This window comes from Electrophorus electricus, chromosome 21, assembly GCF_013358815.1.
Source record: "Electrophorus electricus isolate fEleEle1 chromosome 21, fEleEle1.pri, whole genome shotgun sequence".
Taxonomy (NCBI): Eukaryota; Metazoa; Chordata; class Actinopteri; order Gymnotiformes; family Gymnotidae; genus Electrophorus; species Electrophorus electricus.
In genome coordinates, this window is record NC_049555.1 from 1,327,301 (window position 1) to 1,354,240 (window position 26,940).

Genomic DNA, 26,940 nt, shown 5'->3' on the forward strand with positions numbered 1-26,940 from the left:
GCTAGCCTAGCTAAAGCTATGTTTGATACGTTTTGATACGTCTAACGACACTGGCATTTTTGGACGAGTAGCTTTATAGTTGCTTAGCTAATGTCACAGAATTAAAAGTAGAATCAGAAGGAAATGTTGAATATTGTGTCATTGCACCAGCCATGAGGCATTAAAGTGTCTGGACAAGAACATAGCTAGCTAGCTAACTGGCTTAGATCACTACTGCAGCTCTCACACCTCCGTTTATTACATCATAATAGGTAATGTGGACTTTTTAAGGACCATTGTTGCGTCTGATAACCCGTTCAGAAAAGGTGTTCTTCAGCTGAATGAACAGATACTGAAACGAACACTAAGGAGATCATCCAACATTGAACATATTTCACTAGACACACTAGTGGAAGAGCTGCTGAGGTTCCTGAGCCATGAATTTCCGGCCTACAGCATCTACTCTGGACAGGTATGTCACCGCCTTGCACCAGGATGCAGAGATCCATGAGCATGACTGAGATGTAATTATAACTATATACACCTCATTAGTCTGATGCTAATGAGCACACATGCACACCTGCTGTCCAGTTCTTTAACATCCATATCCATCACCTTGATTTATCTTAGTTAGTTGCTGCTGAAGCTCTGTCTCTCTTTCTCTCTTTCCCCATGCCTCCTTCTCTTCCTGTAGGAGTGTGGATACACCACTGGCGTTGTTGCCTGATGCACCTCCTTTGGAAGAGGACACGGTCCACTGTCAGAACTGGCAGGAGACAGTGGAGCCGCACACACTCGCCTCTCTCGGCTCCCGGGAGATCGAACGGCAGGCTGTCATATATGGTAAAACAGCAAATGTGGTGCACAGCAACTGACTATAAAAGACAACTCCCAGTACACAGTTAACATGTAAAATGAAAAAAAATTATTTACTGATCTAACTTAAACTAAATAGCTACTAAATCTTTTGAACATACAGTATTCTATTTATTATGCACATATGGTAATTCTATCCTGACTCATGAACATGTGGAATTCTGAATTGTGTAACGTTTGTAAGAAATTGTAGTGACTTTGCTATATCCTCTTCCTCAGAGCTGTTCACAACGGAAGCGTCTCACCTGCGGACTCTCAGGGTTCTCGATCAGGTGTTCTTCCAGAAGATGAGGAACCTTTTGACCGTCGAAGAACTTTCCTGTATCTTCCCCAACCTGCCCCAGGTCTACAGTCTTCATGGTCAGTCTCTCTGTGTGCGCGTGTGTGTGCGTGCGTGCAAATCCGCTCCATTTGTCTTAGTGTGTTTTCAAACCTAAATTTCTGAAGCCTACTTGGTGTCTAAATCATAATCAAGATTAAAGAAGTGTAAAAGCCACCCAAACTGGGAATTTAATGACAGAACAATATCAGCTATTGGCACCATGCCATTACTGTGAGCAGGTATGGACTGGAGGCTGTACATGTTGTTTCTGCGGTGGCCTTCATGACACAAGTAGAGTTTTGTTGCCCACTGACACAACTTTCTAACAAACCACATACACACTGGCTCGCTTAAACAGATTCTGTTTTGTGGTGTTGCATTTGTGTTTCAGCGAATCTGTGTGAGTCCATGAAGAGGCTGAGGGACTCTCCTATAGTTCAAGGCATAGGAGACATCATGGTGTCTAGAGTGAGAGCTGGCTAGTGTTACTCCCTTTCTAGTTCACATCATCTTTTGGTGCTGTCTAAAATGAAGTGGTTGTTCTGTGTAGTGTGGGATATACTTGTTGCTTTACTTGATATGTCAGTAGCTAATGTGTTTGTGTGTGTGCGTGTTAGTTTGAAGACGCTGCAGGAGAGGAGTTCCAGGAGCAGGTGTCTCACCTGTGCAGTCAGCAGAGTCAGGCACTGGAGCTCATTAAAAATAAACGCAAAGACCCGCGTTTCGCGCACCTTATACAGGTAACACTTTTTAGAGGTATAAAGCCTTTGGACAAACCTACAAACACTAGAGCTTCTGCCATATTTGTTAGTGGGCTGGGTTGTGAATTGGTTGACCCATATTTTGAATTGGAGACTATCCAGTCTTTTAGATTTGACTTTTATTGCAGCACATAACTTCTAGTGATGCTGTTTTAGGTATAAATTGGTGTTGCAGTCAACAGAATCCACATTTGGACTTAGATGTCCTTGGCTCATTCGTGTGTGTGTGTGTGTGTGTGTTAGGAATGTGAAGCCAGCCCTCACTGCCGCCGACTACAGTTAAAGGACCTTCTAGTGTCTGAGATGCAGAGACTCACCAAATACCCCTTGCTGCTGGATAACATCATCAGACACACAGAAGGCATGTATAGAAACACTCACATACAATGTATTGAACCATGAAAACACTTCAGTATACACACACATACCAGCTTACCAAGGAGGCAAGCACACACACCCTTTCTCCTGGATTAACACTAGTATGTGCCCCCACAACAGCTGGTTCTCCAGACCTGCAGCCATTGCTGAGGGCACAGGCGTGCTGCCGTGGGATACTACGAGCTGTCAATGAGGTCGTCAGGGAGACGGAGCACCGGCGACAGCTCAGCCGTTATCAGCGCAGGCTAGACTTGTCCCCTCTGGAGAGGCAGGCCAGTCCTGTCGCTGCTCAGTTCAAGGTACGGCCTTACTATGTATCCACCATCTGCCTTCCAAACAGCTTCTCTGGTCTTGGAGCACCTGATCCAGAGTATGAATTATTAACTATATTCTTTTTCTATGTAGAATCTGGACCTGACCACTAAAAAACTGATCCACGAAGGACCGTTGACTTGGAAAGTTAACAAAGATAAAGCTATAGGTAAGAGATCATCACAGCTGAACAAATCACTGTTAACTCTGGGGAATGCAGCTATTGAGAGCATGGTGCTATGCTGACTTGGAGTTATTTGGTTCCCTGCTACCTCACACATGACATGGTCTGAATAACTGTGTGTGTGTGTGTGTGTGTGTGTGTACACCTGCATCTGCCTGTATGTTCATACGTGTGTATACACATGTTTCAAGGACTTTTAATGTGAATGGATGCTTTCAGTGATCTGTGTGCAAGCTTGCATACATTTTTGTTTTTCCTCTTGCAAATGATTACTTGACAGGTCCATTCTCACTCTGTGTGTGTGTGTGTGTGTGTGTGTGTGTGTGTGTGTGTGTGTTCCAGACATTCATGCTCTGCTTCTCTCAGACATGTTGGTGCTACTCCAAAGGGGTTCAGGTGACCGTTTGATCTTGCGATGTCCAGCGCGCTCACTGGGTGGGGTTTGGGGTAGGAACACGGACCTCAAAACCCCCTTTTGCCCCGTTGTTCGCTTGGATTCATCTCTTGTCAGATCTGTGGCTACAGGTATATTTGTAGTTATTCTTACAGCTATGAATAGCCAGAATAGATGAATGGGTCTGGAATAACTATGTCTTTATTTTATTTTTAAAAAATTAAGAAGCCAGTTAGAAATTGCATGTGGGTTAGTTTGAATACATTGTTTGACAACCTGCTCTTCTCTATCAGATAACAAGGCCTTGTATGTGATCAGTACATCAGAGAGACAGATATACGAGCTGGTGGCTGGGACTTCCTCTGAGAAAAACACGTGAGTTTGTTTTTTTGTCTCTCTCTGACCCACCATCTTCTCATCAAGGTCAACCAGTCAGCACTGCTGTGTCTGTTTTGTGATAACATTTATGGTGTCAGGCCATTTATGTTCAGATGATTTTAACAACATTGTGCTGTTGTAGAAATTGGGACCTGATGGCTTTAGCGATGTTTCCACAGATGGAAGAACCTGTTAGAAAAGACCATCTCCTCGGCCTCTGGAGGCAGTGAAGCCACCAAGCAAGGATCAACAGCTATCCCAACTGACCAATCAGAAGCCTACATGCATACTGGTGGGCAGGGTTATGTGGGAGGACGAGCTAAAATGGCTGATGCTGCTCTTCAAGATGGTAAGAATTTGTTACACTCCGTTACACAGTCATTGTTGCACTATGATAGTTAAACAGTATATTTCTGGTGGTGGTGGTGGTGGTGTTTTTATAAATAGAATTTTAGCAGGCTCAGATATTTACCAACTTTTTTGCACCCTTTGTGTTCTGCCAGTCAGGACACTAAGACTGTTGATCCTTGGATCCTTGGATCCTTTAGAGGCTGCCAGTCAGAAGCAGAAAGTGACATCATTGTCCTCACAGCAAGAAGGGCAGGAGATGCCTTGCCAGTCACCAAAAGGCCGTTCACACCTGGAGATGCTGAGGCATGAAACGAGGCCCTGCCAATCACGAGCAAGCATACGGCAGCGCATGATAAAAAATGTGGATGGAATCTTTCAATCAATGAAGGGGCTGATGAAAAACCTGCATCAGCTTAGGGTAAAGTGGATATATTACTCACGCTCTCTCAAACACACACACACACACACACACACACACACTATCATTGCAGCTAGCTAGCACTTTCATGTTATGTTTTAAAAGAATGGCTTTGTGCACTTGTGAGATCCTGGTTAACTCCTTGTTTTCATTTTCATAGGAGATTGAAGCACTGTAGACTGCTCACAATGGTGAGAAAAAAGTCACCTGTCAGTCAGTTCAGATGACACCATCCATGGGTCTTCCTCCATTATCAGGACACCATCTATTTATCTTGGGTCGAGCGATGGTAAGTGTGTCAAAGAAGCCATTTATAAATACTGGGGCTAAACCTGTTTAATGCTGTACCACAATTCTTTTTGATTGTACCAAACAAAAAGATCTAGTCTGGAATCACTAGAATAATTTGGGGTTGAGTTTAAATGGAGCACACAGTTGAATATTAAAACATCACCGCAGATCTTGGGTCTTGCTATTGCCAGACTGAAAACTGGCCTTCAAACCTGTAGCAATTCCCAATTTTAACTTTAAGAATTTTATGTATTTATTTGAATAATGTTTAGTATTGATTTTGGAGTTGATGTAATTATGTTGCTTATGGTGTACTACCCCTGCAGACTGTGGCAATTGTATGGTCATCTTTCCAACCTGTTTAGGTAACGAAGAAGGGCCAACAGAACCAGTTCAGCCCAAGATCCATTCTACAGGATTTTGATTTATTACACGAGACATTGTAAAGAGTTTTACTTACACATTTGAAACATGAACACACACATACTAAGGGTGTGGCATTCCTGCCATTTCATACATCCTGTGTAGCTCTTTACTAGAATCCCAGCATGCCTTTCTCCTGGGAGAAACCTGCAAATATTGTATTGTCTGCAACTGAGAAGAGAGACAGGACAGACGAACCTTCAGCTCATGCACCGAGTTGGAATAAAAAGCATTCAAATGAAAGTCCAGATATGTGAGGTGTTTTTTTTTTATTAGGTAAAGCTAAAGTTGGAACAAGGGAACTGAGGTGACAGTTTAAAAAAAAAATTAGTCAATGAAGATGAAGAAATGGAACTAAAATGAGACTGAAAATGTATGGCTGAGGAAATGAATCTGCCCATTAAAGGGACCCCCCCCCAAGCACTTTACCCAATACATGTATGTTAATACTCACTCACGTCATCAGTGACAAACTGGCAACCCAACAGGTGCCATTTTGCTCGAGGACCCATAATCAGCCCATGTCAACTTGACCCAAGATTGTGGCTCTCTTCGCCTTATGGAATGTGTGGATGGGTGACTTAAACAAATTCAGGTTCTTTTTCACTGGGACCCCTGCAAGACACATGGGCTCCAAGAGAGTATTTTGCATTAATATCATCATATGTCTATGTTGTATCCTTTATTTTATAAATTAACACTATGCGAGAGCAAAGAATAAAGAGTGTGGAAGGAGTTTATTTTATTTCTTTAAGCGTTCTACAGAATAGAAAATAAAGGTTTGGCCTCTCTTTACGCACAATGGATAAGGCAGGGCGTACTGGGATTGCCATTGTGTTGTGGCAAGACATCATCTTCACTGCTCATTACTGTATACTTATTTGTGCAGCCCTGTTCTGGACTGACTCCTGTCAACATTGCAGGGAACAAAAAGGAACATATTTGTTGTCTGATATCATGTCATTACCTATGAAGGGGCACCTTCTGTGTAGTGTAAATACTGTGAAGCTCGTCCCTCACCTCTTGAAATGGCTCAGTGATGCCAGGGTTGGTTTTTGACACATATGAAAGGATTTATACTTTGATCTGTTAAGATGTTGGTAGAAGTGGCTCCTTTACACTGACTCCAGTTTGGCCTTTGTTGTATAATGGCTAATGTTATGGTTCAAAAAAGAATGAAATTGTCCAAGATCAGTGTTAAGGACCAGGTTCTACCTTAATCTAGCTGCATCTGGATGCTAATAGCCTAATGCTAGATTATGCCATCACATTTCCCTTTTATAAACTAACCTGTGAAAGGGAGAAGGAAGAATGGCCCTCTATCCTGTGTGGCTTTCCCACTCCCATGTGTTGGGACTGTTTTGAGGGTCGTTGGTGTAATTGGATTTTGGGGTGAATGTGGACCGGGCTTTGACAATTGACAAAATGTATAGAGCGGCTGGTCCATTTTTGGCTTTGTATGCAAGCATCAAGATTTCAAATCTGATGTGGTCAGTTACTTCATACTGCCAATGAAGTGAGCGCAGCAGTGGAGTGACATATGAATTTAGGAAGATTGAAGACCAGTGATGCAGCTGCATTATGGACAAGCTGTAGAGGGCTGATGGCTCTTAGAGGAAGACCAGCAAGTAGCGAGTTGCAGTAGCTTAGCTTTGAGATTACAAAAGACTGCACAATTACCTGGGCAGCTTCCTGTGAAAGAAAGGGCCGAATCCTTCGTATGCTACAAAGGAGAAATCTGCAAGACCAGGTCAGATTTGAAATATGAGTAGAGAATGACAACTGGTTGTCCAAAGTTATGCCCAGGCTACGAGCAGCTTCAGATAGTGATACCAGGGAGTTCTCGATGTACATAAGCTCGGCTTTACTGGGGTTGAGCCTCAAGTGGTGGCTGTCATCCATGACACAATGTCAGTCAAGCATGCTGAGATAAGTCTGGAGACCTGCGTATCGGAGGGTGGGAAAGAAAGAAATAATTGGGTGTCATCAGCATAGCAGTGGTAGGAAAAGCCATGAGAAGATATTACATCACCAAGAGAACAGGTATACAAAGAGAAGAGGGCCTAATACTGAGCCCTGGGGGACACCAGAGGAGAGTCTACATGGATTGGAAGTGGATCCTTTCCATGTTACCTAAATGGACTGAAAACATTTCCATGCAGAGCCAGTCACACCAAGGCTGGAGAGAACAGAGAGGAGAATGTTGTGGTTTACTGTGTCAAAGGCTGCTGAAAGGTCCAGAAGAATCAGGACAGAAGACAGTTTGGCAGCTTTAGCAGCATAAAGATTCGCAGTCACTGCTATGAGGGCTGTTGAATGTGCTGGATTGTAGCCAGACTGATGGGGATCATGCAGCTACTTCTGTGTGAGGAAACCAGATAATGAATTGTAAACTTCTCGTTCAAGGGCTTTTGAGAGGAAAGAGAGAAGTGATACTGGTCTGTAACTGGTTATGTTGGTGCTGTTGAGTGTGGCATTCTTGAGGATTGGTACCACCCTGGTGGTTCTGAATGCAGAATGCAGATCTCTTGAGATCGTCTAGAACAGAGTGGAGGCAATGGGATCCAGCGGACATGTCGGATTGCTGGAAGTCAGGAGTTGAAGAGTTTTTCTGAGCAGAGAGGGGAAAAAGAAGCCAGAGAGTTGGATGTACAGGAATGAACACTGGCTGGAAGAATGGGAACAGAGGAAAAGGACCGGCGGATTGCTGCAACCTTCTCCTCAAAGAAGAGGATCAGACAAGGTTCAGACAAGAAGCCTTGAATTAACAGAATCTAAGGCAAAAATAATTAAACTCAGAGCCTACCATACCCAATCAGAGAATGATCCCGGAGAAAAACCCAAAGGACTACAGGCCATCTTTTGCGCCATGCAGTTTACGTTAGCTGTCCTAATTCTCTAGGATCGCTTTCTAAATACAACGCTGCTGTATTGAAGGTGGCCCGCAACCCAGATAACAGTCGGTCAACGATCAATAAAGAATCAAATCTACAAAAAAAAAAAAAAAATGAAGCTGAAGCAGGCGGTTAAATAATGACCTAAACTATGATCTGAAGTAGTATGGTAGAATAGGGTGAACAACGATTGAAAGCTGTATATTCGGTGAGTGATAACCTGTAGAATATTGAGGAAAGGGATCGGGAGTTTGGGACGGCGGGGCGACACAAGGAACATGGGGGAGGAGAAGTGTTGGCATGGGGCGTAGTCGGTGTAGTAGCCACGGTTTGAATGAAGGAGACGGAAATATGTGTTTCTGTGAATAACAGATGAGTAGCTGTTCCCGCAGGCAAAACAGGGGAAAACGGAGTGGAATTGTTTGGTTTAGGGAAGGTGCACGGCCAAAGGAACAGACAAGAAAGTGCGACGAGTACGCCTGTTGTCTAATAGTGAGTGTAAAGAAACGTGGCGTTAAAACTGCTCAAGCGTATAAGAGTGAGGATAAATTATATGCTTAGGTGAAACAATATTATGCATGCCGTAATGGAAAGTAAAGCATACGTTTTATGCTCTCTCCATGATCCTTAACGCTCTTCATTTGGATGGTTTTCCAGCCGAATAGCTCTGATTCGCAAGTGTCTGGGTGATGAATGATAGTATTCACACACGCAGCGGGGCTCAAGGCATTGAACCAACGCATAGTGGAAGAGTTGGGAACGGATCATGGATTTTACATTGCACTGATCTTAAGATGTAACGTATTGCCTTTAAGGATTACTTTCTTTATTTCCATAGAACTGGGCAGTGTTTTGCAAAATTTCACGACGTGGATGTTGAAAAGTGCATTTTATTCCAGTCTGGAAAACCCCTGCGCTTGGATTTTCTTTGTGCCGCAAGGTCCTTAGCATTCGGATGTAGCCCCTCGCAAAGAAAGGCAAGTCGCCTAATTTTTGTAGTCTTTTTTCCCCTCACAGCGAATTGAGGGAACGACGCCTGTCTTCGCTTTGTGTTTTTCACCTTTTAACTTTTGGAGCCAAGTAAAACTCATTTTAAGCGTCGCATTGTCCTGTCCGCGTCGCTGTGCTCTAAGCCTGCAGTAATTTAATAGTTCTTGGCGTATTGGTGGATAGGGTTATTGGAATACGGTGAACTCGGTGCTGACATGCAAACAAAATGGAACCGGATTGATGAACCCTGCTGGGTATTCTTTCATTTCCTTTGTGTGGAGTCTCGTCAAATTGTTTCTTAAACCCAAATACTTGATTTCAATAAAATAATTCTTAATGTTTCCACTCATTTCACTTGTTTATTGTTTTGGTGGCTTGAAGTGCATGTTTTAATGTATGCTTACAGCAGTAATCTTTGTATCAGTAGACGCAAACTGTTTCCACCATACCTTATTGCAGTCTTCATTGGAAAATGGGTTTGGCTACGATTTAATCCTTAGCTCGCCTAACTCCAGTAAACGCGAGAGAGAACCGATACTGTGTGTCAAGCAGCGACTTAAGTTGTTGCAAAAGCTGGGATGTAGATAGTCCTGGTTATGTATTTACAATCGAACACCAACTTAAACTTTTCTTAAATGTAGGTGCGGCGTAAACTGCCTTAGATTCATGGATATTTTGATTACTGTACCAAACTTGGTCCAGTCCCAGCATTCGAGCTTTTCAATGAAGGCCTCTAAGCCTCGGCCTGTCTTTGCGTGGGTGTTGGGGGCGCCCTGAGTACCTCCCCTGCAATTCTTGTCCACTGTTACTCTGAGGCATTTAGGCCTTACCCTGTGCAGACAATGATCCGCTGAGCTGGTTACGTCGCTTGGCGACAAGTAATTTGAGATCACTGTTGATGGTTTACACCTACCTACAAAATGACAATGGGTCAAAAAAAAAAATGCATTGTTTCCAAACCACAGAATAATGCAAAGAAAACACATTCATGGTACTAATGTTTTAACTTAGGATTAGTTAAGAAATCAGTATTTGGTGGAATATCTCAGATTTTGATTGCAGCTTGTTCATGCATCTTCAGGTGTTCTCCACCAGTCTTTCACACTGCTTGTTAAATAAGCTTTGATTACCTAATCAGAATCTCATTAAATACAAAGAGCTGTACATGTGGTGGAATTCAACAGACTGTGGAATTGAAATCATTGCCAAATGCAGAGATACTGATTGGGACTGATCTCTTAATTTTCTTCGAGAGTTATGTTTTTATATATGAGTTTTTATTCTAACCTTTATTATAAAATGCATGGGGTTATGGTCCCATTCTATTCTGTTCAAACGTAGGCCTACTGTTTTTACAATTCCTGTGAGAAGCGTGTGTGTGTGAGAGAATCCAAGAGCCCCTATTTGAGATTGATGCGTGGCATGTGTTGGGAGTCTGCCCTCGACAAATGGTATCCTTGACTGTATTACCAGTTTTGTAAACAATCCCTGACAAGTGGGTGAGTAAGAAGTGCATGCACACAGACACAGCAGAAAGAGGAGGTCTGTGTTTTTGGCTTCCTAATCAGGAAAGCTTGCGTTCCCTTCATATACAGCCAATCAGAGAGAAGGGGACAGACATTTAGAAATAGAAAGTGAGGAAAGTTGTGGTTCTTCATTAAAGGAATTGGATTAAGAGTCACTATTCTTAAGAATGTGTTTAGTACCTACTCAGGCACACACAACAGCTTCTTCAATGACAGTTGCTGCTGTTATTTTAGAGCTGACCACACACACAGACCCAGGTAAACATACGAACAGCTCACTGACATATTTTTGCTCTCCCCAGAAATAGGGTTGTGTGGTTAAAGGTCATGTAACCATAGAAACCTAGCCCCCACACTGTTCACTGCTCCTGTACCCTCTTATTCATTCCTTTGGTAAGAGCCAAGCTTGGTAACCCTGGAGATGATGGGAGATGGCTGGTGTGTGTGTGTGTGTGTGTGTGTGTGTGTGTGTGTGTGTGTGTGTGTGTGTGTGTGTGTGTGTGTGTGAGAGTGATGAGACCTTGTGGTGAGTGTGAGAATTGTGAAAGTACCGATTCACAAAGTTGTTGAACGATGAGCCTGTTTTTGTAAATTGCTTCCTTAGGGTGAAAAACATTTAATACCTTGAAGGTGAAGTGGTGTGTAATGCTATTTTCTGGTTTGTTCATTATTCTTGCACAGTTCAATTAATAGATGAAGACTACAACCTTTGTTTCAATTTTCAGTGTGTATTCAAGATGTTCATTTTCAAAATGTGACTCAATTTTATACTATCACTGTTCTGGGACATTAATGGATTCATTGAAATATATAAAAACAGATCTTTATAGATCTCTACATATTATGGTGTTGCTCTGATTTTATATGCACTTGTTCATTCTGAATGAGAACAGATTGTAGTGAAATTGTGGGCACTTGTAGCTCACCTTTAAGAGCAGATAGAGCTTTGTGCTGACACCACCAGTCTTTGGTTTGATTAACAGGGAGCGTGTTCACTCTGAGATGTGTTGCTCTGGATTATGGTATTTGCTTTAAAGGTATACTTATTACTCTTCCTCCCTCAGGTTAGTCCTCCTCCTCCTCTTCAGCCTTCAAAATAGATTCTCTCAGGAGTAAGGTTGAACTGCTGCAGCTGCCGCTGGCTCTATCCTCTAAATCTATCTCAGAGCGCAAAACTCAACTGGGCATAGCAACAAAATGTTCCAGGAGGCGGAGCTGGGGTCCACAAACCCCGCCCACTGGCCCCAGACATGGACAACGAGTCACAGTACTCGGGCTACTCCTACAAGTCCTCCCATTCCCGTAGCTCTCGCAAGCACAGGTGCGTATGCCATTTCCCGACATTCTTCCCTTTTGCCTAAATGTGGGTGGGCATTGATGTTTTGTCTAGAACATACAAATGTGAATGTACACTACTGCAAACACTGAGGGTACCACCGTATCGTTATTTAACGATTATCCATTTTATGTTGCTTTATGTACCAACTTGGAGTATACTGTGTATATAAATGTTTATATACATCTGTGTGCGCATGCGTGTGTGGTGGTGTTTCAGGGATCGGAGAGACAGGCACCGCTCTAAGAGCAGGGACAGCAGAGGGGACAAATCGGTCACACCTGCGGACTCTCAGGGTTCTCGATCAGGTGTTCTTCCAGAAGATGAGGAACCTTTTGACCGTCGAAGAACTTTCCTGTGTCTTCCCCAACCTGCCCCAGGTCTACAGTCTTCATGGTCAGTCTCTCTGTGTGCGCGCGTGTGTGCGTGCGTGCAAATCCCCTCCATTTGTCTTAGTGTGTTTTCAAACCTAAATTTCTGAAGCCTACTTGGTGTCTAAATCATAATCAAGATTAAAGAAGTGTAAAACCCACCCAACCTGGGAATTTAATGACAGAACAATATCAGCTATTGGCACCATGCCATTACTGTGAGCAGGTATGGACTGGAGGCTGTACATGTTGTTTCTGCGGTGGCCTTCATGACACAAGTAGAGTTTTGTTGCCCACTGACACAACTTTCTAACAAACCACATACACACTGGCTCGCTTAAACAGATTCTGTTTTGTGGTGTTGCATTTGTGTTTCAGCGAATCTGTGTGAGTCCATGAAGAGGCTGAGGGACTCTCCTATAGTTCAAGGCATAGGAGACATCATGGTGTCTACAGTGAGAGCTGGCTAGTGTTACTCCCTTTCTAGTTCACATCATCTTTTGGTGCTGTCTAAAATGAAGTGGTTGTTCTGTGTAGTGTGGGATATACTTGTTGCTTTACTTGATATGTCAGTAGCTCATGTGTTTGTGTGTGTGCGTGTTAGTTTGAAGACGCTGCAGGAGAGGAGTTCCAGGAGCAGGTGTCTCACCTGTGCAGTCAGCAGAGTCAGGCACTGGAGCTCATTAAAAATAAACGCAAAGACCCGCGTTTCGCGCACCTTATACAGGTAACACTTTTTAGAGGTATAAAGCCTTTGGACAAACCTACAAACACTAGAGCTTCTGCCATATTTGTTAGTGGGCTGGGTTGTGAATTGGTTGACCCATATTTTGAATTGGAGACTATCCAGTCTTTTAGATTTGACTTTTATTGCAGCACATAACTTCTAGTGATGCTGTTTTAGGTATAAATTGGTGTTGCAGTCAACAGAATCCACATTTGGACTTAGATGTCCTTGGCTCATTCGTGTGTGTGTGTGTGTGTGTGTTAGGAATGTGAAGCCAGCCCTCACTGCCGCCGACTACAATTAAAGGACCTTCTAGTGTCTGAGATGCAGAGACTCACCAAATACCCCTTGCTGCTGGATAACATCATCAGACACACAGAAGGCATGTATAGAAACACTCACATACAATGTATTGAACCATGAAAACACTTCAGTATACACACACATACCAGCTTACCAAGGAGGCAAGCACACACACCCTTTCTCCTGGATTAACACTAGTATGTGCCCCCACAACAGCTGGTTCTCCAGACCTGCAGCCATTGCTGAGGGCACAGGCGTGCTGCCGTGGGATACTACGAGCTGTCAATGAGGTCGTCAGGGAGACGGAGCACCGGCGACAGCTCAGCCGTTATCAGCGCAGGCTAGACTTGTCCCCTCTGGAGAGGCAGGCCAGTCCTGTCGCTGCTCAGTTCAAGGTACGGCCTTACTATGTATCCACCATCTGCCTTCGAAACAGCTTCTCTGGTCTTGGAGCACCTGATCCAGAGTATGAATTATTAACTATATTCTTTTTCTATGTAGAATCTGGACCTGACCACTAAAAAACTGATCCACGAAGGACGGTTGACTTGGAAAGTTAACAAAGATAAAGCTATAGGTAAGAGATCATCACAGCTGAACAAATCACTGTTAACTCTGGGGAATGCAGCTATTGAGAGCATGGTGCTATGCTGACTTGGAGTTATTTGGTTCCCTGCTACCTCACACATGACATGGTCTGAATAACTGTGTGTGTGTGTGTGTGTGTGTGTGTGTGTGTGTGTGTGTACATCTGCATCTGCCTGTATGTTCATACGTGTGTATACACATGTTTCAAGGACTTTTAATGTGAATGGATGCTTTCAGTGATCTGTGTGCAAGCTTGCATACATTTTTGTTTTTCCTCTTGCAAATGATTACTTGACAGGTCCATTCTCACTCTGTGTGTGTGTGTGTGTTCCAGACATTCATGCTCTGCTTCTCTCAGACATGTTGGTGCTACTCCAAAGGGGTTCAGGTGACCGTTTGATCTTGCGATGTCCAGCGCGCTCACTGGGTGGGGTTTGGGGTAGGAACACGGACCTCAAAACCCCCTTTTGCCCCGTTGTTCGCTTGGATTCATCTCTTGTCAGATCTGTGGCTACAGGTATATTTGTAGTTATTCTTACAGCTATGAATAGCCAGAATAGATGAATGGGTCTGGAATAACTATGTCTTTATTTTATTTTTAAAAAATTAAGAAGCCAGTTAGAAATTGCATGTGGGTTAGTTTGAATACATTGTTTGACAACCTGCTCTTCTCTATCAGATAACAAGGCCTTGTATGTGATCAGTACATCAGAGAGACAGATATACGAGCTGGTGGCTGGGACTTCCTCTGAGAAAAACACGTGAGTTTGTTTTTTTGTCTCTCTCTGACCCACCATCTTCTCATCAAGGTCAACCAGTCAGCACTGCTGTGTCTGTTTTGTGATAACATTTATGGTGTCAGGCCATTTATGTTCAGATGATTTTAACAACATTGTGCTGTTGTAGAAATTGGGACCTGATGGCTTTAGCGATGTTTCCACAGATGGAAGAACCTGTTAGAAAAGACCATCTCCTCGGCCTCTGGAGGCAGTGAAGCCACCAAGCAAGGATCAACAGCTATCCCAACTGACCAATCAGAAGCCTACATGCATACTGGTGGGCAGGGTTATGTGGGAGGACGAGCTAAAATGGCTGATGCTGCTCTTCAAGATGGTAAGAATTTGTTACACTCCGTTACACAGTCATTGTTGCACTATGATAGTTAAACAGTATATTTCTGGTGGTGGTGGTGGTGGTGTTTTTATAAATAGAATTTTAGCAGGCTCAGATATTTACCAACTTTTTTGCACCCTTTGTGTTCTGCCAGTCAGGACACTAAGACTGTTGATCCTTGGATCCTTGGATCCTTTAGAGGCTGCCAGTCAGAAGCAGAAAGTGACATCATTGTCCTCACAGCAAGAAGGGCAGGAGATGCCTTGCCAGTCACCAAAAGGCCGTTCACACCTGGAGATGCTGAGGCATGAAACGAGGCCCTGCCAATCACGAGCAAGCATACGGCAGCGCATGATAAAAAATGTGGATGGAATCTTTCAATCAATGAAGGGGCTGATGAAAAACCTGCATCAGCTTAGGGTAAAGTGGATATATTACTCACGCTCTCTCAAACACACACACACACACACACACACACACACTATCATTGCAGCTAGCTAGCACTTTCATGTTATGTTTTAAAAGAATGGCTTTGTGCACTTGTGAGATCCTGGTTAACTCCTTGTTTTCATTTTCATAGGAGATTGAAGCACTGTAGACTGCTCACAATGGTGAGAAAAAAGTCACCTGTCAGTCAGTTCAGATGACACCATCCATGCGTCTTCCTCCATTATCAGGACACCATCTATTTATCTTGGGTCGAGCAATGGTAAGTGTGTCAAAGAAGCAATTTATAAATACTGGGGCTAAATCTGTTTAATGCTGTACCACAATTCTTTTTGATTGTACCAAACAAAAAGATCTAGTCTGGAATCACTGGGATTATTTTGGGTTGAGTTTAAATGGAGCCCACTGTTATCACTCATAATCCGGTTTCAGTTGTGAACTGTCTTTTGTGATGTTTCTTTAACCCAGTCCCCCACTGCGAGTAAGCCTGAAAGGCTGGGCCAGGCCAGCACTGAATGCGTAGACTGCTCATGCAGTCCTCCACCAACGAGCTGCTCACATGCCTGGGTGTGTTCTTGTGCCGGCGTTGCTGCCTGCTGAAGGACCTGACTGCTGACGAGCCTGTGCAGTGGCTGCGCATTGTGGACCGCTACGTGACACTGACAGAATGGCAGGAGCAAAGCTTCCTCATTCCAAGCACCGTGGTCTTTCTCTACATGCTGTGCCGCGACATCATTTCAGCTGAGGTGGCCACCAAGGAGGAGCTGCAGGCCGTCCTGCTCACATGCTTGTATGTGTCTTGCTCCTACATGTGTGAGGAGATCAGCTACCCAGCCAAAGCTTTCCTGGTGGAGGAAAACAAAGGGGCCTTCTGGGCCCGATCCCTGGACATTGCTAACCGCATGAGTGGCAAGATGCTGCAGATTAACAATGACCCGCAGTATTTTTGGCAGGTCTTCACTGACCTGAAGAACAAGATGGTTCATTAAAGGATTAAATAATAAAATATTTTATTAATTAAACATTTTGTTAAAAATTAATTTTAGTTAAAAAAAAAAAAAACCCACATAACTGCAAAGTCAGTTGTTATAATGTGTGATGTAATTTCTCCCCACCTAGTGTTATTACATCTCCTAATCTTACCAAAAATGTGCCACTTGATTATAGTTATGTTAACTTGATATCAAAGATGTCAAAAGCAGCTTTTAATGTCAGCTGATGCTTGTTGGCATAAGCATTTATAAATGTTCAAGTATGTTTATGTCAATTGTCATTAAGGGCTTATGTTGGAGTCATCTAGCACTCTGAACAGTGCCCTTCAGTAATGTTAGCCAAATTTCTTATCTGTACCATCAAATGAGCTCCACTAGACCTAATCTGCCATACGACAGCACTCAAACACTGCCAGTTTGAAGTGGTTCTGCTGTGCCCCACAACTTTAGATATGTCTCCCTATTCTGAGGGAAAACATTTATTTTCAGAAAATGAATTCTATACTCAGCTCAGCAGTGAGAATACTGTGAAGTAAGAACTGAAGCCTGAACCAGGCCTAAAAGCTATTTAACTTTGTGGCTCAAGGTGAAGATGCTCTGACATGCAAAACAGCTCTCTGATGTATTGTGGTTGGGTGGAATGAGTCTTTGATAACTAAGATTGTAACTAAGATTGAAACTGCTCACTGCACTACAACAAGTACACAAGGTGTAATGAACTTGCTATGAGAATGATCTCAGTAAGTAACTCAAAAAGGATAGGCTCATCATAATGCATTAGCTAACATTCGGCACTAACGTTAGAAACATTAGAAAACGTTAGAAAACGGTTTTTTTTGTAACGTTAGAAAAAAGATGTACAGTTCTAACAATTTATTTAAGATGCCACACCTTAAACATTTGAAGTTATTGTTATTTACAGTAAATTTATTATAATGCAAAATAATTTTAAATGTTATTACAATGACCTCATGAACTATTGCACAATTATTTTACAAGGGACAGACTGATTGAGTAAATTTAAAATTAAGAAAAGCTTAAACAAATTTTAAACAATACAGAAACTATACATATAGAATATAAAAAGTTAATAACAACAATCACAATAATAATAAGAATAAGAAGAATAATAGTAATAATACAAACAAGGATGACAATAACAATCACAATAATAATAATAAAGTCAGTGTCTTCGGCTTTTCTTCTTAGGCTGTTCAGGCATGGGTTCTCCACTCATGTCCACTTCAAAGTGCAGCACGAAGCTGTTGAAAATTGGAGTAGAGAAGGTCTCAGTCACGTTGAACTGTCCATCAGGCTTCACTTCCTCTCGCAGAGTCGGACAGAAGAGTGCTTCCCACAGGCGCTGCTTGATCCTGCAGCCCAGTTCTAGGCTGTAGGGCTTGGCCTGTCCGGAGGGACTTCAAGTTCAAGTTCAAGTTCAAGAGGTTTTATTGTCATTTCAGCTATATACAAGTACACAAAAAAAACACGACAATGTTCCTCCAGGACCATGGTGCAACATAAAAACAACAGTGCAACAGACAACATGCTACACAAGTGCAAACAGTCCAATATACTGCAAAATGTCATTAAATAAACATTAAATAAACAATAATAAATACAGGACAGGACAAATACAAAATACAAAATGAGTAGACAGTGCAATTTAGTACAGTACACAGTACTGGGCATATGTAAAGCGAGTTGTGCATAGCAATCAGTGATATGCTACCCTGAACATAGCAGTCACCGGTAGCAGCCAGAACAGTTCAGAGTACAGTGCTGGTTTAGTACAGTACTCTAGCAGCAAGTAGGATAATGTGCAAGACTGCAACAGGAGTGCATAGTTTATTTGTGTGACGTTTGACTTCAGCACTAGTCCGATGCAAAACAATGTGTGAGTGTCTGTATAGATATGTATGTATGTATGTAGGTACGTATGTATGTGTGTGTGTGTGTGTGTGTGTGTGTGTGTGTGTGTGTGTGTGTGTGTGTGTGTGTGTGTGTGTGTGTGTGACTGTCTATAAGCATGTATAAAAGTGCCCATTTTGGAATCTGAATTGGAATTGGAGTTAGCCAGAGTTCAGGAGTCTAATGGCTTTAGGAACGACACTAGCGTTGATTTTGATTCTAGCCACAGTTCTAGTAATAAGCAGAATTACAACTCTGCATGCAAAGTCACTGAACGTTTGACTGTTAATTCTGTAGCAAGCATAATTGAAAAAATTACATGTCCTAAATGCATGTGTCGTAAATACATTGACATTAGTATTTTTAATTAATTTCTAACATTCGGAGACATTCAGAGGTGTTTCTATTAGGCCCAGAGTTAGCTAGGTCCCCACTGTCTAATTACTCAATGAACCTCAATGGTCTCCCAATCACATCTTATCTAACGGTTAAAGATCTTGGAGTTATGGATCCCACTCTCTCGTTCAAAGCTCATGTAAATAAATAATGTTTCTAGGACCGCCTTTCTCCATTTTTAAATTGACTTTATTAAGAAAATTCAATTCAATTCAATACAAACCCTCCATCACAAAAACCTCACAAACAATATCTACCAGAGGACACAGACTACCTTCACTCTATACATTAATAATTAACAATACAATTTACATCTGTAAATTAGGTATACATCCATTTATATGTCAAAGAGTCCAGGGAATTTTTCCTCTCATATCAAACGTCTTCAACCTTTTTAACTCACACACAATCTGTTTAAAAACTATTTCTGCAGGTATTATACATTGCTCAATAATCATCTTACATCGTGTTTTCCAAATCTTCGAATTTGGCACACAAACAATCATCCAACAAAGGTCCTTCACATTCTCAGTCAAATTCTCATTAAACACTCCATACATAATACTTTTCCTGTTATGATCCCATTTAAACCCAATACCTTTCATTTTCTCCCAAATTTCAATAGTCCTTGTGCACTGCAGTAATATATGTTCTATCATTTCATCGGCTATGCAATTTTACATCGTACAGGCAATCTTCCAACAGATATAAGCCATGCAGTATCTCAAACATTTTCCGAGATACTTTTAGACTGTACATTTTTAACACAGGTTTCACATTCTGTCACTGTCAGACCCTTATAATTGACATTCCCCCAAAATCACAGTCTTGTATTGTTTTATATATCATTTTATTTGGGGACTTATTCCAATCAATATTAAGCTGCCTATATTTAAACAAAAAATCTCCATATAGTAATTTAAAATAAGGAGCATGTTTCCTTGACTTGCCTCTTTTCTTTCCACTGATTTACATCTCCTACCCAAATTGCTTTCCGAAATATAGCTTTCGTTACATTTTTGCAAAAGGCATTTTCTAATTTCTGAGCTAACTCAACTCCCCCTAATCCGCCTTTATCTTTTGACTTGTACATAATTTCCCTTTTTGTCACTTCTGTTATTTCCCCAAATAAAACGAACACACATTTTATTCAACCTCTTAATACATTTCTCATCCGGAGGGAAAACCATAGCCAAAAACAACAATTTCGAAAAAATAAAGGTCTTAACCTCCTGTATTCTAGTCTTATAGTTTGACACCCTCCATTTTCCCAATTCTAGTTTAATTTCACACTCGTTTTTCTCCCAATTCCATTCGCTACATCTACCATTTACTACCATCAAACCTAATATTTTAATTTCATTTTTTATTTCTACATCTATTGGTACAGGTTGCCCATCTCCTATCCATACCCCTTCACTTTTACTTTCATTTAATTTTGCTCCAGCCACAACTTCATACATTTCAAAGTGCCTTTTAACTATATGAAACTCATTTTGATTCTTGACATAAGCCGTCACATCATCTGCGTACGCAGATATTTTCCATCTTTCCATACCTAACATGTGAACACCTTGTAATTGCTGATCATTTTTAATTTTATATAATAGTGGGCTAATAGCGATGACATATAATGCAGCACTCAATGGGCATCCTTGTTTAACCCCTCTATGTATTTCAAAATCTTCAGTTAACACACCATTAACATTCATTTGTACTTTTGATTTACTATACAATAATTTAATCATATTTACAAACCTCTCTGGAAATCCATAATGTTCCAATGTACACCATAAGTAGTCTCTAGAAATATAATCAAAGGCCTTTTTCTGATCCAGTCCTATTATATAAAAATCCCTCTCAGACCCTTCAATAACCAAACTCCTTATTACTCCTAAACTATCCCACATGTATCTTACTCTTATCGCACATATCTGTTCCAACTCTATGATATCATTCAATATTTCTGACATCCTATTAACAATTATTTTTGCACAAATTTTGTACTCCAAGTTTAATAGGCTGACCTGTCTCCAATTATCCAACTTACAAGGATCTCCTTTTTTTATATATTAATGATATCACACTATGATAAAATGAATCATGCAATTGCCCCCCATCTAATGCTTCATTAAAAACATCAGCTAGAAGATCAGCAATTTCACTAACGCACACCTTATGAAATTCAGCAGGTAAACCATCGGCTCTAGGATTCTTGCGTGGGTTTCATTCCTCTATTGCTCTGATAACTTCTTTTTTCCTAATTAATTCTTCCAACTCCTGCAGCTCCTCCCCTTGAATTCTAAAATAATCACCTGGAATGTAAACCTAGCCGAGGTGCAATTTGTAAAAGGACATTTTTTTTCTCTCAGAGTTAGAAATCTGGAGAAATAAATATATTAATTTATTACCCCCCATCAGAGGACCTTTAGAGCTTTATTATTAAAAAAAGACAGACAGATGAACAGAAAAACGCAAAATGTATATAGAATATTTTTAAGTATTCGCCATCTGCACCATTACAGGAATGATGTGTGTGTGTGTGTGTGTGTGTGTGTGTATGTATGTATGTATGTATGTATGTATGTATATATATATATGGTTATGTGCGAGTACATGTATGTTGGATTGTATATGTACACGTATTAGAGTGTGATATTTATCGTTTATGGATTGGCTCTGTATGGATTTTATCAATGGTGTCCAGTCTAGATGATCGGTTCTGTTATTGATTAATAATTAATAGAATTATTCTATTGATACATAGTCTATCAATAGATTTTTCTATTGGGTGACACTAATATTATTTTTTGTTTTCCAGTTCATGAGTATGTTTTTTTTGTTTGTTGTTTTTTTGCAATAATATTTTTATTATATCAATATAATAATGTTATACATAGTATCCTGTCATATTGGTTGATGATATATCTCCTAGGAGAAATAAAGATGGTGTTGGATGGATATGGTTATTTAAAGCATGGGATATGTTGGTGATGATGACTTGCCAAAATTGCTTGATAGGTGTGCTCTGCCACGTGGTGTGAATGTAATCGTCAGCTGTGTTTTGAGTAAAATATGTACAGATTGCTGAGCTTGTGAAACCAATGTTAAACATCCAATGTGTAGTATAATGTACTCTGTATTATTTTGTACTGAATACATTGTGGGTTAGTGTTGCTGTCATGTGGTAATTATTATTACACATTTTAATCCAAACTGTGGCATCGGGGGCTAGTAATAAATCTTCCTCCCATTGTCTCGATGGGAGAGTAACTGTGAGATTTGATTTCACTATTATTTTGTATATCTTAGATAATAGGTTTTTTGAATTAAGAATGTTTGTTTATAAAATCTGATATGGATGTAGGTATCGGAATTGATTTTTGAACACATAGGTGATCTTAGCTGATGGTATTGTAGGAACTGGGGCTTTCTATACCATATTTTGGGGCTAGTTGTGGGCGTGACATGAAAGAAGTCTTATGATAAATATGTTTAAGGTGTTTAATGCCTTTTTCTATCCAAGAGGTAAAGTTTAATATTTTTGTTCATGGTAAAGTCTGGATTGTTCCAAATGGGAGAATGACTAGTTTGTGTGAGTGTGGAGTTTGATATCTTGTGGAATTTCCACCAGACTGTTCATGTCATGGCCTCCTTCAAACTGTTGAAACATGGATATTTTTGAATATGAGTCTGGGCACATTTGAAACACCTGCCGCAAACATTACTGACATTATTTCTTGTTTATGTGGTTGGCTGTGTTTCTCTAGTCACAAGTACTTCTGAATGCTCCTCCAGAGCACCCAGAAACCCTCATAGTGGGTTTCTCAACTTGCTCAGACTCAAATCTGAATATCGGCGTCTGAAACATCTTGGAGAGGAACAAAAAACACAACACATTTGATTAAATTGTTCTGGTCACCGGGACCGGAGCTCAACCCAGTGGAGCAGGTCTTGAGCTCAGCTCTGGTAAAGGCTACCAGTGCACTGAAGGGGTCCATGCTCTAAACTCTGGGGTCCCGTCGGACTGACGCGTTGGGAAAGCGGTTTCTCTGTATGCCCACTCATGATGAAAAGATTGTGAATCTTTTATGTGAATGTTTACGTAAATATGAGATTTTACACTCAGAATGTAAATAAAGGTAAGGAAATAAACACATTGTAGTTGATGGTGTTAACAATACCCAGCGTTAGCCTACTTGATCGAATAAACTAATATTATTAACCTATTAATAATACAAAAAAAAAATCTGTATTAACAATTTACTATTTGCCATACAGCTCTGCCTTGAGATCTGAAGTAAATGACTTTATGTAATATAGAATGTAATGTGAAAAAATAAATTCGGTAAATTCTGGCTTTAAAAAAGTTCTTTCAGTGTTACTACCACCTGTTGTAGATCGACAGTCACACACCCCCTCTGACAGCCGTGCTGGGCGGTTGAATGGGGTTTGTGTGTATAGGATATACTAATACTGGACGCTGCAAGCAAACGTGCGGCCACATGCTCTACGTCGGCACTGCAACGAGTTGGGGAGTATACGGCAGGAGGAGAGAGAAAGCTTCGACTAAGTGCATCCTCACCTGGGCACACTCCACATCATTTCCCCTTATGGAACATCCATACCTCCAGGGCACTACGCTCCATCACTCATGCCCAGCACAGCACATACTCACCTGGACACACTCCTCACCATGTCCCATGCTACATTCCGGAGCTCCAGACCTCCAGGAATGCAGCGCACCAGCCGACCCTTTAGGGACCACACTTAAGCCCCCCTCCTCGGGCTAAACCTCTTAGATTGGATCAAGGGCTAATTTTCAATGGATCGCAGCAACGTAGCTGCTCTGCCACTCACAAGAACCTGGCCCAGAATCAGGTCATTTAAGGTCAATTAGCACCAGGTTCTCCACAAACATGCTTTGCAGCTGAATCCCTGGTCCGTTCACATGTGTCTTTGCTCACTGGGGTCCGGGAGGATTCTGATTTGGAGGCGTTCAGTCATAATCCCACACGCACCAAATGTCTGAACCTGCGGTTCCTCTCATACTGAGCAGGATTACTGTTGCAACATCACATCATCAGTAGGGTAAAACTAACCTGTCTCATGACGGTCTAAACCCACCTCACGTTCCCTGTTAGTGAGTGAACAACCCAACGCTTGGTGAATTCTGCTTCGCAATCATGGGAAGAGCCGACATCGAAGGATCAAAAAGCGACGTCGCTATGAACGCTTGGCCGCCACAAGTCAGTTATCCCTGTGGTAACTTTTCTGACACTTCCTGCTTAAAACCCAAAAAGCCAGAAGCCCCATTTTCACGGTCTGTATACCTACTGAAAATGAAAATTAAACGAGCTTTTGCTGTTCTGCTCCATGGGAGGTTTCTGTCCTGCCCAAGCTCACATTAGGACACTTGCATTACGCTTTGACAGGTGTAAACCCCCCCCCCCAGTCAATGAAAACATTTTTAATATCTGTGGGAAAAGAGGGAGAAATGTATCCAACAACTTTCTTTTTTAATGTGCAACACAGTCAAAATTGTGAACTCATCTACATGCAAAAACCACAAAAAGCCTTTACAAACTGGAAACTCTTACTGCATAATTAAAACATTATACAACTTAAGAAAAAACATAACATAAAACATCGGTAAACATGAGAATTCAAACAACAAAATGAACCAAGCTTATTCAAACTGAGAAGTAACAGCAGTAACTCTAGGCATGACCCATGGCCTTGCGGTGTGGTGGGCCTCCTCCTCCATGTTGTTGTTGTTGGGGCAGGGGAGAACTTCGGCAGCACCGCAGAACGGTTCGGATAACCCTGGTACCAGCACGCTGTAGTTGACACAGAGTAAGCCATTGGTGTTGGTATGATAGCGCACGTTGTAGAGTGGCACGCCGAACCCATACATTTGACACAGGAAGTGCACAGCATTGCACGTCCGCGAGAAGTGCTGTGGGCGGGGGTCGTGGGAGGCCGCCCCCACTGACTGGAAGCGCGTGGGTGTGAGAAGAGCCTGGCGGACAGGTGTAGGACCCGGAGAGGCGAAGGCGCCCACTTCTTCACGCTCGTCATGTCTGCGCTTGGAGCTGCCAGAGAACCAGTGGGCAGTGATGAAGATTACTCATATAAACCTTACTCATATAAACACCACCTGGATTGGCTTTGACATATTCAGGTGGATTTGGGCATGTCATCCAAAGCACACAGAAGCAATAATCTGTTAATACACCATAATTCTATAATCCCAACCCATCAATAAGAACCCTTAACGGCAATTGAATAGAGAAGGCAGCATACCGTACTGAGTCTGCATTGTCTAGGGTGTTGGAAATTCAGGTTACTGGCCATCATAAATACATTCCAGGTTTACAGTTAATGAGAGGGAGTTTGGTACTCCATCACTACACCTACAAGACAGTCTATAAGGAGGCCACACTCTAAGTGATGTGAAGGCGTTTACTCCAGACCTTTTTGTGTATTAAATGGGTTTGTTCTAGACCTTTGCTAGCTCTCTAGTGCAGGATCTAATAACGTAATGACAAACAGCTGGCTGAGAAACAAGCAGCCATGGGGCCAGTTACTCATGGTCCCGTTAAATAAGAGGATTCAGAACAAACTGAGCAGTTATTATTGTATAGTTCATCCATTATTGATGTTAATTTCTCAAATTAAAGATGTGGTTTTGCAGCTTAATCTCAATGGAATTTTTTAAATTTAAAATGCTCTGAGTTAGACTACAGAGTCAGTACAGCATATGTGTGTGTGTGTACACATGTGCATGTGTGTGTGTGTGTGTGCGCGCGCGAGTGTGTGCGTGTGAGCACGAGTGTGTGTGCGTGTTTGTGCGTGCGTGCGTGCGTGCGTGTCTAATTGCGCACAAACGTTTCTTGTGCAATGTGAAAAAACAAAGAGCTAGATAGAAAAAGAGAGGGAGATTGATCAAACAAGGAGGGAGGACCTAGCTAAGCTAGGACTGAGGGGAATGACTTCAGGGCAGAGGTGGGTAGATGAATGGCTAAGATGATGGACTGTTGGATGGACTGATGGTGTTCAGTGTAGACCCAAAACAGGGCCTTAAAATCCAGCCTTAGGGGAAACCCACTTAAAGACAGACAGGTGAAGGTTGTAGGTCACATACCTACAATGGGCTTCCCTCACTGTCTATCCATCGGTACGTTACTGATACATACCTGTAGATGGATAAACAGATACATACATAACAATACATACCTATAGAGAGATAGATACATACAAACATACATGCACACAGAAAGACATAAAGAAGAATTTTAGGTCTACCTTTGATATCGAAGAAATCAAGAGTTGTCCTAACTATCACACACACAGGCACTAGGTTAGCTAGCTAACTATTCGACGAAACTGAGTACACAAACGCTATGGTAAAAACCTGTGTAAAAAGACCAAAACCTGAAGTAAATTGTTAACTGGAGATGGTAAATGTCATTAATGCATTATGAGCAAAAGATAAACTCGTATGTCAAATGCACCACGAAAGAGCTTAAACGTACCGCTTGTCTAAACAGACTTTTGGGGGATATGAATAAGCATAAAACAGGCAAGTAAGACACATGAAAATGACCATTGCCGGATTGAAGGAAAACTGATATTCAAGTAAATTATATTCAAAGGTATTTCAACTCGGACATCACCCCCGTGTGGTGATCTGTGTTAACTCTGAGTGAGCATGTTAATAGAGTTATGGTCAGTGCACAATATTTTCTTTTTTAACCTATCTTCCCTCCTTTTTTAAGCAAAGTAAAAGCCAATGTGTGGTGTGTGTGTGTGTGTGTGTGTGTGTGTGTGTGTGTAGGCTCATAAAAAGAATAACTGGAGTAAAATATACTGGATGTGGAAGCATGTTCTGGTTCTCCGGCAGCACTAATTGCCAGGAAAGCCCTGCATGCCGCCAAGTCCAGGTCTCTACACCTCTGCACTGTTTCACTCACACATCAGCATGTGGGATGAGCAGGACTAAGACCTTTGAGGGATTTAACCTTTAAGAGATAATCTGTTCAGAACATCCTAAAAAATTTTAGGAAAGTTCTTAAGGGCTATGGTAGTGTTATTCAAATGAGTTCATGAAAGTTTGTAAGGGTTACATTAGGGTTGATCGAAAGAGATCATTCCAAATGACCTCTATAAGGCTTCATATAATAAGCGCTTTTAGCCTCACAGATGTACTATATCTGTAACCTTTAACAGCAGGCTAAGCTTCACACCACGTCTCTTCTGCCCTCAGGCGGTTGGCA

General features: G+C 41.6%; 2 protein-coding genes and 2 long non-coding RNA genes across 4 annotated transcripts; all 4 read left to right on the forward strand.

Moving 5' to 3' along the window:
- Positions 1 to 416: 416 nt before the first annotated feature.
- LOC118240476 (rho guanine nucleotide exchange factor 11-like) lies at positions 417 to 5,394 on the forward strand. Its single transcript, XM_035521140.1, has 14 exons — positions 417 to 451; positions 674 to 822; positions 1,075 to 1,215; positions 1,569 to 1,645; positions 1,795 to 1,917; positions 2,182 to 2,299; positions 2,437 to 2,615; positions 2,722 to 2,797; positions 3,155 to 3,337; positions 3,500 to 3,581; positions 3,764 to 3,933; positions 4,088 to 4,353; positions 4,514 to 4,642; positions 5,010 to 5,394. Exons 1-13 carry the CDS (start codon positions 417 to 419, stop codon positions 4,529 to 4,531), a joined length of 1,617 nt encoding a protein of 538 aa, XP_035377033.1. The 3' UTR covers positions 4,532 to 4,642; positions 5,010 to 5,394.
- Positions 5,395 to 8,114: 2,720 nt separating this feature from the next.
- LOC118240423 lies at positions 8,115 to 12,092 on the forward strand. Its single transcript, XR_004775403.1, has 3 exons — positions 8,115 to 8,169; positions 11,542 to 11,798; positions 12,033 to 12,092. It is a non-coding gene; the product is annotated as an uncharacterized LOC118240423 (long non-coding RNA).
- LOC118240421 lies at positions 8,241 to 9,300 on the forward strand. The gene is made up of 2 exons (XR_004775401.1): positions 8,241 to 8,453; positions 8,800 to 9,300. It is a non-coding gene; the product is annotated as an uncharacterized LOC118240421 (long non-coding RNA).
- A 699-nt stretch (positions 12,093 to 12,791) lies between the features above and the next one.
- Positions 12,792 to 15,572, forward strand: LOC118240419 (rho guanine nucleotide exchange factor 11-like). Its single transcript, XM_035520740.1, has 9 exons — positions 12,792 to 12,911; positions 13,176 to 13,293; positions 13,431 to 13,609; positions 13,716 to 13,791; positions 14,137 to 14,319; positions 14,482 to 14,563; positions 14,746 to 14,915; positions 15,070 to 15,335; positions 15,496 to 15,572. The coding sequence occupies exons 2-9, from the start codon at positions 13,236 to 13,238 to the stop codon at positions 15,511 to 15,513; spliced, it is 1,032 nt and encodes a 343-aa protein (XP_035376633.1). The 5' UTR covers positions 12,792 to 12,911; positions 13,176 to 13,235; the 3' UTR covers positions 15,514 to 15,572.
- The last annotated feature ends 11,368 nt before the right edge of the window (positions 15,573 to 26,940 follow it).

Bases quoted from the DNA above. Each gene is read 5' to 3' on its own strand.
- LOC118240476 (XM_035521140.1), top strand. From the start codon at position 417: ATGAATTTCCGGCCTACAGCATCTACTCTGGACAG. The intron at 452-673 runs GTATGTCACCGC...CTCTTCCTGTAG, and splicing joins ACAGCATCTACTCTGGACAG to GAGTGTGGATACACCACTGG. The intron at 3,934-4,087 runs GTAAGAATTTGT...GTGTTCTGCCAG, and splicing joins TGATGCTGCTCTTCAAGATG to TCAGGACACTAAGACTGTTG.
- LOC118240419 (XM_035520740.1), top strand. From the start codon at position 13,236: ATGCAGAGACTCACCAAATACCCCTTGCTGCTGGATAACATCATCAGA. The intron at 13,294-13,430 runs GCATGTATAGAA...CCCCCACAACAG, and splicing joins CATCATCAGACACACAGAAG to CTGGTTCTCCAGACCTGCAG. The intron at 13,792-14,136 runs GTAAGAGATCAT...TGTGTGTTCCAG, and splicing joins TAACAAAGATAAAGCTATAG to ACATTCATGCTCTGCTTCTC.